The 12,143-nt window shown below is 37.5% G+C and overlaps 1 protein-coding gene across 1 annotated transcript in view; it reads left to right on the forward strand.

Annotated features, from left to right (window-relative positions):
• Positions 1-12,143, forward strand: part of DNAH11 (dynein axonemal heavy chain 11) — an 851,888-nt gene that overhangs the window by 100,754 nt on the left and 738,991 nt on the right. Inside the window, 2 exon segments of the mRNA XM_053715724.1 lie at positions 18-251; positions 10,072-10,239. Of these exon segments, the coding sequence (XP_053571699.1) occupies positions 18-251; positions 10,072-10,239 (402 nt within the window).

Genomic DNA, 12,143 nt, shown 5'->3' on the forward strand with positions numbered 1-12,143 from the left:
GTTTTTTTAAATTACAGTCAAGATCATATCTTGAACCAGAAGACCTTTTTAAATCAGAAACAGAAGAAGCCCTGGAACAAGTACAGATAGCACTGAATGCTCTCAGGAGCTTCCGAAATTCATTTCTGTATCACAGAAGCAAGTTGGGGACGTATTACTCAGATATCCAAGACATTAAAACATGGGACTTTCAATCTCAAATGGTGTTTGCGAGATATGACAGATTCCTTGAACGCTTAACGAAGATTGAGGTATTTAATTCTACTAATTGTATCCCATTCAAATTTGAGTTCTATAAATACATACACTACTGCAATTTGAATTGCAAATGAGCTGACATACATCTATTATTTAAGAAAAATGCTACTTTACTGCCTTACATAAGACATATATTAGACTTAAAATAATACATTCCTGTAATAGATATAATTATAATTATTACTGTAATTACACCTGTTTGAAAGAGTCAGCGACCAAAACAATTATGCTTAATTGGGTATATATTGCATTTTAAGAATCTGAAGTAATATATTGGTATTTTCAGAAAATATCAGTAATTATTTCTGCATGGCATTTATATTATTAATTTAAATATATGTATATTTATTTTAAAATTATGGTGACTAATCCTTGTAAAAAAAAATAATAATAAATAATATATATATATATATATATATAAATATATATATATATTATTTCTTTCATCCAGGTGTTGAGAGTCCACGATCAATTATTCTTGGGAATTACTCTTCACTGCCATAGTTGGCTCCAAGGGTGGGCATTGGGGGCAATGAAAAACCCAAATGGAATGCAGTGCCCCCTCAAAAAATATTGATATGATCATACACTTTAAAAATAATAAATAATGAATTGTTATGTAATGCTGCATACTGGGGGGCGGATTTAGCTGCTGAACTGTGACGTCGCATCACGCATCTGCAAGGAGCTCCATGTCTTAACCTCTTATTTGGAATTGGAAGTTAGAGACTTTTTGAACTTGTCTTTAACCCTATTAATTTTATCTAACTATCGTGAGTTACTCATTTTCTTAAACAATAGACCATGATAAGAATATGATTGTATCATATAAATATGTCTATAAAAGGCTACCAGCTTCTATCGACACCTCAAAATTGCACTGTAATCTTAGGCCGGGCCTAATTTCACAGTACACTTTTGAGGCATCGATAGAAGCCGGTAGCCATTTATAGACATATTTATATGATACTATCATATTCTTATAGGTTCACAGTGCATAGGTTGTATTAAGTAGCCTAATATCCGTTAGTTATTGCAAAACAGGTATATCTAAATCTAATCTAAAAAATTACCAGTACCTGAAAACCTAGTATCCTCACTGCTATTGCAAACAAAGGGGTTAATTGCATTGGGGGTTTGGGGTGCATGGCAGTTTAGGGGACATGATTGAGATTTGAGAATGAGTTTAAGGGTTTTGGATCATGGTGATTAAGGAGTGAATTGTTTTTAAGGAGCTATTGCACTGGGGGTCTCAAGTTTAATGGCTCTGTTTTAGTGCACTGCATAGGATTTAGACTTCATTCTTTTACTTAGTGATTTAGCACATATTCTCCAAACGTTAATAGTGGGGGATAAGCCAGCCAGAAGCTACACTTTTCTGTAGAACATGTAGGTCTGCTCTTATTTTGACTCTCCTACATGCTTTGTAAATGCGTGCCCCCTTGTGAAAAAAAAATTCCCCCCCATTTCATTTGTTCTGGAGCTGACCCTGTTCACTGCGACTAGGAGGAGGCAAAGATTCCCAAACCCCTGGAACTCTATAAAACACATCCCACCTCACTGGCAACTCAGTCTTGTCTTTGCTTCCACTGGAGGAGGTTGAAAAATGAAGATGTGCATTTGATTCTTCAGTGGAAGGGGTTATCAAACTGATTTGATGCCCATTTCTCCTACAATGATTGTTGGAGGAATGTCTCTGGAGTATTGGTAGTGGCATGTATTTCACCTAATGGGATTTATTCACAAGCCTTTCTGTGGATTTTGCAAGGACTTGTCATTTGCCTACTTTTGCTGGATAATCAATATACTCATATTCCAGATCCTTTTTAGGTAATTCCTCTATATTATTAAGTATTTATAATTTTGCGTCATATTTTTGCTAACATACGGCTAGATTTAGAGTTCTGCGGCCAAAGGGGTGCTTTAGCTACGCTGGCTTTTTTTCTCCCGCACCTTTTAAATACCGCTGGTATTTAGAGTTCACAGAAGGGCTGCGTTAGGCTCCAAAAATAGAGCGTAGAGCATATTTACCGCCACTGCAACTCTAAATACCAGCGTTGCTTACGGACGCGGCCAGCTTAAAAAATGTGCTTGTGCACGATTCCCCCATAGAAAACAATAGGGCTGTTTGAGCTGAAAAAAAAACCTAACACCTGCAAAAAAGCAGCGTTCAGCTCCTAACGCAGCTACATTGTTTCCTATGGGGAAACACTTCCTATGTCTGCACCTAACACCCTAACATGTACCCCGAGTCTAAACACCCCTAACCTTACACTTATTAACCCCTAATCTGCCGCCCCCGCTATCGCTGACCCCTGCATATTATTATTAACCCCTAATCTGCCGCTCCGTACACCGCCGCCAGATACGTTATCCCTATGTACCCCTAATCTGCTGCCCCTAACATCGCTGACCACTATGTTATATTTATTAACCCCTAATCTGCCGCCTCCGCTATCGCTGACACCTGCATATTATTATTAACCCCTAATCTGCCGCTCCGTACACCGCCGCCAGCTACATTATACCTATGTACCCCTAATATGCTGCCCCTAATATTGCCGACCCCTATATTATATTTATTAACCCCTAATCTGCCCCCCACAACGTCGCCTCCACCTACCTACAATAATTAACCCCTAATCTGCCGACCGGATCTCACCGCTACTATAATAAATGTATTAACCCCTAAAGCTAAGTCTAACTCTAACCCTAACACCCCCCTAACTTAAATATAATTTAAATCTAACAAAATAAATTAACTATTATTAAATAAATTATTCCTATTTAAAGCTAAATACTTACCTGTAAAATAAACCCTAATATAGCTACAATATAAATTATAATTATATTGTAGCTATTTTAGGATTAATATTTATTTTACAGGCAACTTTGTAATTATATCAACCAGGTACAATAGCTATTAAATAGTTAAAAACTATTTAATAGTTACCTAGTTAAAATAATTACAAAATTACCTGTAAAATAAATCCTAACCTAAGTTACAATTAAACCTAACACTACACTATCAATAAATTAATTAAATAAAATACCTACAATTATCTACAATTAAACCTAACGCTACACTATCAATAAATTAATTAAATACAATACCTACAAATAAATACAATGAAATAAACTAACTAAAGTACAAAAAATAAAAAAGAACTAAGTTACAAAAAATAAAAAAATATTTACAAACATTAGAAAAATATTACAACAATTTTAAACTAATTACACCTACTCTAAGTCCCCTAATAAAGTAACAAAGCCCCCCAAAATAAGAAAATGCCCTACCCTATTCTAAATTTAAAAAGTTCAAAGCTCTTTTACCTTACCAGCCCTGAAAAGGGCCCTTTGCGGGGCATGCCCCAAAGAATTCAGCTCTTTTGCCTGTAAAAAAAACATACAATACCCCCCCCCAACATTACAACCCACCACCCACATACCCCTAATCTAACCCAAACCCCCCTTAAATAAACCTAACACTAAGCCCCTGAAGATCTTCCTACCTTATCTTCACCACGCCGGGTTCACCGATCGATCCAGAAGAGCTCCTCCGATGTCTTGATCCAAGCCCAAGCGGGTGGCTGAAGATGTCTTCATCCAAGCGGGAGCTGAAGCGGTCCATGATCCTGCTGAAGTCTTGATCCAAGCGGCATCTTCAATCTTCTTTCTTCCGGATCCATGTTCATCCCGCCGACGCGGAACATCCATCTTCACCGACGACTTCCCGACGAATGACGGTTCCTTTAAGGGACGTCATCCAAGATGGCGTCCCTCGAATTCCGATTGGCTGATAGGATTCTATCAGCCAATCGGAATTAAGGTAGGAAAATTCTGATTAGCTGATGGAATCAGCCAATCAGAATCAAGTTCAATCCGATTGGCTGATCCGATCAGCCAATCAGATTGAGCTCGCATTCTATTGGCTGTTCCGATCAGCCAATAGAATGCGAGCTCAATCTGATTGGCTGATCGGATCAGCCAATCGGATTGAACTTGATTCTGATTGGCTAATTCCATCAGCCAATCAGAATTTTCTTACCTTAATTCTGATTGGCTGATAGAATCCTATCAGCCAATCGGACTTCGAGGGACGCCATCTTGGATGACGTCCCTTAAAGGAACCGTCATTCGTCGGAAAGTCGTCGGTGAAGATGGATGTTTCGCGTTGGCGGGATGAACATGGATCCGGAAGAAAGAAGATTGAAGATGCCGCTTGGATCAAGACTTCAGCCGGATCATGGACCTCTTCAGCTCCCGCTTGGATGAAGACTTCAGTCGGATCATGGACATCTTCAGCCCCCCGCTTGGGCTTGGATCAAGACATCGGAGGAGCTCTTCTGGATCGATCGGTGAAGGTGAAGATAAGGTAGGAAGATCTTCAGGGGCTTAGTGTTAGGTTTATTTAAGGGGGGTTTGGGTTAGATTAGGGGTATGTGGGTGGTGGGTTGTAATGTTGGGGGGGGGTATTGTATGTTTTTTTTACAGGCAAAAGAGCGGAATTCTTTGGGGCATGCCCCGCAAAGGGCCCTTTTCAGGGCTGGTAAGGTAAAAGAGCTTTGAACTTTTTTAATTTAGAATAGGGTAGGGCATTTTTTTATTTTGGGGGGCTTTGTTATTTTATTAGGGGGCTTAGAGTAGGTGTAATTAGTTTAAAATTGTTGTAATATTTTTCTAATGTTTGTAAATATTTTTTTATTTTTTGTAACTTAGTTCTTTTTTATTTTTTGTACTTTAGTTAGTTTATTTTATTGTATTTATCTGTAGGTATTGTATTTAATTAATTTATTGATAGTGTAGTGTTAGGTTTAATTGTAGATAATTGTAGGTATTGTATTTCATTAATTTATTGATAGTGTAGTGTTAGGTTTAATTGTAACTTAGGTTAGGATTTATTTTACAGGTAATTTTGTAATTATTTTAACTAGGTAGCTATTAAATAGTTCTTAACTATTTAATAGCTATTGTACCTGGTTAAAATAATTACAAAGTTGCCTGTAAAATAAATATTAATCCTAAAATAGCTACAATATAATTATAATTTATATTGTAGCTATATTAGGGTTTATTTTACAGGTAAGTATTTAGCTTTAAATAGGAATAATTTATTTAATAATAGTTAATTTATTTTGTTAGATTTAAATTATATTTAAGTTAGGGGGTGTTAGGGTTAGAGTTAGACTTAGCTTTAGGGGTTAATACATTTATTATAGTAGTGGTGAGATCCGGTCCGCAGATTAGGGGTTAATTATTGTAGGTAGGTGGAGGCGACATTGTGGGGGGCAGATTAGGGGTTAATAAATATAATATAGGGGTCGGCGATGTTAGGGGCAGCAGATTAGGGGTACATAGGTATAATGTAGCTGGCGGCGGTGTACGGAGCGGCAGATTAGGGGTTAATAATAATATGCAGGTGTCAGCGATAGCGGGGGCGGCAGATTAGGGATTAATAAATATAACATAGTGGTCGGCGATGTTAAGGGCAGCAGATTAGGGGTACATAGGGATAACGTAGCTGGCGGCGGTGTACGGAGCGGCAGATTAGGGGTTAAAAAATTTTAATAGAGTGGCGGCGATGTGGGGGGACCTCGGTTTAGGGGTACATAGGTAGTTTATGGGTGTTAGTGTACTTTAGAGCACAGTAGTTAAGAGCTTTATAAACTGGCGTTAGCCCAGAAAGCTCTTAACTACTGACTTTTTTCTGCGGCTGGAGTTTTGTCGTTAGATTTCTAACGCTCACTTCAGCCACAACTTTAAATACCGGCGTTAGAAAGATCCCATTGAAAAGATAGGATACGCAAATGGCGTAGGGGGATCTGCGGTATGGAAAAGTCGCGGCTGCAAAGTGAGCGTTAGACCCTTTCCTGACTGACTCCAAATACCAGCGGGCGGTAAAAACCAGCGTTAGGAGCCTCTAACGCTGGTTTTGACGGCTACCGCCCAACTCTAAATCTAGGCCATACTTTTTTGAATGCTTAACGGCTTTTTAAGCACGTATATTTTTTTAAATGCACCCTTTTCTTTTTTTTTTTCATTTCACGTTGGCTTTTGGGCCTGCGTGCGTTGGCATGATGGTGTATGTTTTGGCGCTCTTTTTACTTTATATGACACCAGTTTGACGCACTCCTCTTGTCTTATGTATGCTGTTTAGATAACAGGTAAACTGTGTACTACCACATCTCTGCTTTTATTATTTTTTAATTTATAAGGTTGGCTAAGAGTTTCCATTACTTTAAGCCTTTTTTTGTAATGGGGATTTTACCGTTTAGCTGTTCCTTGCAGTTATGGAGCCTTCTGACTCTGTCCCTGCCTTACAAGCTGGGTCATTTGAACGCTTTTGTTTAGTGTTAATCTCAGGCTAATTTATACAATCAATGTATAAATATTCTAATGTATTCTGACCTATCTAACACTGATTTTGCTTATAAGAGTGTTACTGCTCCTTCTGTTTGTTTGTTTTTAATGCAGAATCTGACTGAAAAACAAAGGCTAGAGAAGAAGCGCCACACCAGAGGCTGATCAAAGATGTTTAAAACATCACAATCAATTTTAATATATATGTACAATACACTCACAAAATAAACCTCGCTTAGAGCATAGGTACAATGCAGTCACACATCACTTGTGTTGTCCCACTGCCCAAATAGAGTGAGTCCTTCCAACTGTGCACTGGATTCCTCAATTCAGTAAAATGGAACTGTTACCTCCATGAGCCTTTCGTGCAGTTCTGTGTGTCAAAGGCTATACTAGGAGTAAAAGATAAAATGCCAAACACTGTGGCTAAGCCTCTGGCGAAGCAGGATTGGACCTACGAAACATGTAAGGCCTCGCCCACTTACTGCTTCATCTCAGTGTTTGTATACACTGCTTTTATTAGCCACAGTGTTTGCAGTTTTATCTTTTATTTATTGCTCACTATGTTTGCGACTTTTGCTGGCAGTTTGTATGCCTATCGTCCCATGAGACCCTCCCTCTGCATTTAGTTTATTTTGGGCCATTGCCAGTTAACTCCTACTATAGCCTTTGGCACACTGAACTGCACGAAAGGCTCACAGAGGTAACGGTTTTATTTTACTGAATTGTGGAGGGGATTGGGACGGGAGCATCCCACCTTTGGAGAATTCAGTACACATTTGGAAGGACTCCAATCTTTTTGGCCAGTGAGACAGCACAAGTGATGTGTGATTGCAGTGCGATTGAGGTTCATTTTGTGAGCATATTGTACATATATACAGTATACAGGTGGCCCTCGTTTTACAACGGTTCAATTTACACCGTTTCAGAATAACAACCTTTTTTTCCAGTCATGTGACTGCTATTGAAAAGCTTTGAGAAGCAGTGCATTTATTAAAATAGCCAGTAGGTGGAGCTGTCCGCTTTTGTTGCAGCAAAGCCAAGCAAGCTGAAATTAATCAGTTTAACCAGACCTGAGCTATCAAGCATATTATTTCAATGGAACAAGATCTTCCTGTCTATAACTCAGTCCAGATTGGAATGCATAGAAAGAACTGTTTGCAGAAAAATGCAAGTGAAGTCTGTGTTGTGTGATTATTTTATTAGGTTTATAATGCTGTCTAACATTCAAAGTCTTCATTTCAAAGCTTTAAAAATAATGTATTAGGTGTTACTTATGACAATTTTGAGAGGGGCCTGGAACCTATCTCCCTCACTTCCCATTGACTTACATTATAAACTGGGTTTCAATTTACAATGGTTTCGATTTACAACCATTCCTTCTGGAACCTAACCCCGGCGTAAACTGAGGGCTACCTGTATTTAAAATGATTGTGAAATTTTAAACGTCTACTCTTTGATCAGCCTCTGGTGTGCGCTTCTTCCCCACCCTTTCTTTTCCAGATTTTACAGACCTGCCACAGTAAGAAGGATTTTTAGGAGCTTTGCCCTAGAAGTGGACGTTTATTTTATCCCAGCACTTCTTATCGGGCAGCATTGTGCGAGTGCTTGCCCTCCCCCTTTCTGTTCTAGAATCTGACTGAATCCTGGAATCAAGGATTTTATTAAATCTTCTGTGTCTGAAATGTTGGTGGCCATGCCTCCTTCAAGTAAGCGTAAAATGTCAGGTAAGAATGTACCTTCTGTTAGCTTGAAGCCTGCTGGGGTTAATGTTTCTAGTAATGAAGCTGCTATGTCCTCAGAGGAAGAGGTTTGGTTCTGTTTATCAGGGTTCTATCTCTGATTATGAATCTGAGATATATATATATATATATATATATATATATATATATATATATATATATATATACATATTTAAACATATTCATTTAAACTGGGCATATCGGTTCTCTTTTTAAAAACTTTTATTTACTTTAGAGGTTAAGGTCCTAAAGTAGATGCGGATAAGCCGGTTTTCTGTTTAAATCCTGTTTTTATTCCTATCCCCTGATATATTTTTTATCCCTGATGTGGTTTCTGAGATTATTCCAAAGATTTATTTTAGCTAGGTATTTCTTTTTAATCCTTCTGCGAGGTTTAAGGAATTATATCCTTTTTTCAGCTTCCTATGTTAAATTTTCTGAAACTATTCCCAAAGAGGATGCAGGCTATTTCCAGTCTGACTTTACATACCTCTATTTCCTTTAGGAGCTAGTTTCCTTCCAAAGGAGTTTTTTTTTTAAACAGGTTAACTTTTTAATCAGTAGTATCTATTGCTGATATGGTTGCTGCTTCTCTCTTTTGGTTTAATAATCTTTTTGTGCAGATTTCTGATGATTCCACTAGTGACATTTTTTTAAACCTTTTTGGCAAATGTGCTTATGCTTTCAGTTTTTGGTTTCCTCAGGGGTGAGCTTTCCTTTCTAATATTTTCGTGAACTTATCTCCAATTTCAGTTAGATTATGTTTCAGAAGTAGCATATGTCAATCATCAAGGGGGAACTCTCAGTTCCCTGGCCATGTGAGAAGTATTGTGAATTCTTTCCTGGGCAGAAGTCAATTGTTGTTTCTGATGTTCATATTCCTGGAGTGAACAAGTGGGAAACAGCTTTTCTCCATTATTAGTCTTGGCAACCAGGACAGTGGTCTCTTCATCTGGATATCTTCTATCAGAAAGCTGATCTTTGGGTTCTCCCAAAGATACATCTGATGGTCTTTCCAGGTACTCCACTGGGATGACCACCAACTCGTAATCCAGCTCCTAGTGAGCCAATTAAAAAAGGTATTTGTGTGTAGCTCCTGAACCCACCTAGGCCCACTTTTCAACAAATGATACCAATAGAGCAAAGTAAATTTGATAATTGAACTAAACTGAAAAGTCTTTTAAAATTTGCTTTTTTCTGAATCAAAAAAATTTAGCTTTGACTTTTAACGTGATATGTTTGATCTAAGACTAAATATTGCATTGGGATGTTAGGCGATATATGATCATTTTAATTACAGTAACTGTTAGATTTATTGCTGTACGGAACACACAGTCACTGAATAGTCTTGTCATTATATTCATGCACTTTCTATTCAGTTGTGTTGTCAGATGTTCATATTTACTTCCTTCTTTAATAAAAACAATTTAAACATAAAACGATTCTGTAGTTTTGCAGATTAAAGATGAGTTTACGCTCACAGCATTTTGTATTGGTGTGTAAGATATATTAGTTACCATGAGAACCTATTTGCTTTTTATAGCATTATGAAGGCTATAACAGAACTGACCTTAGGTTTCTAGCAAAAAACAAACTACACATATAAAATTATCCAAATTATTTTTATAGACCATTTTAGTAAGATTTATTTTTTTCTCTTTCTTGTGTTTTATTAAATCACTTTCTTGATCCGTGTTATTATGTATTTTAGGATATATTTGTTACAATGCTTGAATTTCAAAAACTGGAAAAAATTGAGTTTGGTGGAAGCAAAGGAAATGTCTTAAATGAACAGATTTTGATTCTGAATGAAGATTTCATTGCAAGTTGTAACGTTTTTAAAGACAGTGCACAAGACCCAACTGATTTTGCCAATCTGGTAATGTACTCACATTTTACTGTTTCTTGTAAATTATGTTTTATATAGACTGGATACACTGGTAATATGTAGTCATTCAGATCTCCAAAGAGACATTAAGGAACCAGTAAAGTCAAAAATAAAATTATAAGCTCTATCTGCATCATGAAAGTTTAAACAAATTTCTAATGTGTTTCTTTTATTATTATTTGCTTCATTCTCTGGTTATCAGAACACATCTGGTGAGCCAATGACAAGAGGCCCATATGTGCAGTCACCAATCACCAGGGCCACCATCAGGGATTTAAAGGGGTGACTTCAGTCATGGGCCCAGCATTTCATCCAGTTCCTGCAGCTCTTTTCATATCCGTTCTCTGGTTTTAATAGCTTAAAGGGGTTTGGAGCTCAGGTATTCTCACAGCCTCTGACCTAAGCAGTGCACACTCACAGATCATTAAGATTACCTATTTTTTACAGCTGTAAAGTGCTTTAGGTTAGGGTGCATAATACAAAACAGAAGCTGTACATTTTTGCTTTGGCTGCATTGTTCTATATTAGTGTTAAATGTTTTTTTTTAATATATTTTGTGTAACCGTAAACTGTGTAAAAAATGCAAAAATGTAAAGCTCAAATGATGTCATGCACATTAACCTGAAGCACATTACACAGCTTTAAAAAAGTGGATAATATTACTGATCTGTGAGGGTGCTCAGGCTGTTTAAATACCTGAGCTCTAAGATGGAAGCCCCTTGTACAAAGAGGCGGAGCTTCAGTATCTGGCACCTTTACGGTATTAAATTGGGAAAACTGATTTGAAAAGAGCTGCGGTAACAAGATAAAATACAATAACATGCTGAGTAGTTACTATTCGTTTGTAGTTGTACACAGCAGTTTAATGTCCCTTTTAATGACTCACCAATTGAATGAGGACAACTTCCCAAGTGAAAACAATATATTTATCTACAGATGATGCAACTTGACTTTCTTGTCTGGCTCCAATAATATGATCTTCTAACATTACAGAGCATGGTCATTGGTGGTTCCTATATCTGGTCGGGCAATATGTTGTGATTATGCAATAACAAAGTTAAGGCATACTTGTTTAAACCCTTTCTTGCTGTTAGAACATTCCATGCCATCTTAACTACAATAGACTTTAGCGCCAATAGGAGGGCATGGAACGTCCTAGCTGTGTGGCTGTCCTGACGCCACAGACGTTTCTTAAATTGGATTGTGGGATGGAGGGTGTGCCTAGCATCATAGGCACTCCCACTTGACCCCATTCCACTTTGTTCTGATGTAGACAAATAAGTCCTTACTCCTTGAGAAGCCAGAAAGCCAAAATCCTTATATTAGGTTTTCAATGTGCTGCAAATCATCTAAACAAGCTCCTTCTTTTTTTTTTACAGCACTTTGAAAGCTTATGTTACATAACTGCATTTTGGTGCCTCTAGGAAATGTGGGCCATATTTTTCTACATCCAAACGAGGTGCTTAATGTTCCTCTAAAATCCATCTGTACACAAAACAGGCGCTTCCTGTTCACTTATAAAGGATTATAAGACTCTTTAAGTTAACCTCTTTGTGGCAGAATAATAGTGTTACTATCGGAACAATGTAAACACTAGTCATAAAAATGAAATCACGCAATCGTTTGTGCGATTGAGTAATTTAAAGGCCAGTATAGGATCATGGGGAGTGCCTACGCTGCTAGGCAAGCCTCCCAAGCTGATCCTTGCCTTTCTTTAAAGGCAAGGATTAGCCATATAAGGCAGGACACCTTATATGGTAGAATGTTCCATGCCATCCTAACGGTGTTAAAGCCCAGTACTCTTAGGACAGCTAATGGCATAAAGGGCTTAAAATCTTTTTGGTTTGTGTGAAAAAGGTAAACATATTTAAATAATGCTCTTTCATATACTTGAT

This window comes from Bombina bombina, chromosome 5 (assembly GCF_027579735.1).
Source record: "Bombina bombina isolate aBomBom1 chromosome 5, aBomBom1.pri, whole genome shotgun sequence".
Classification (NCBI taxonomy): Eukaryota; Metazoa; Chordata; class Amphibia; order Anura; family Bombinatoridae; genus Bombina; species Bombina bombina.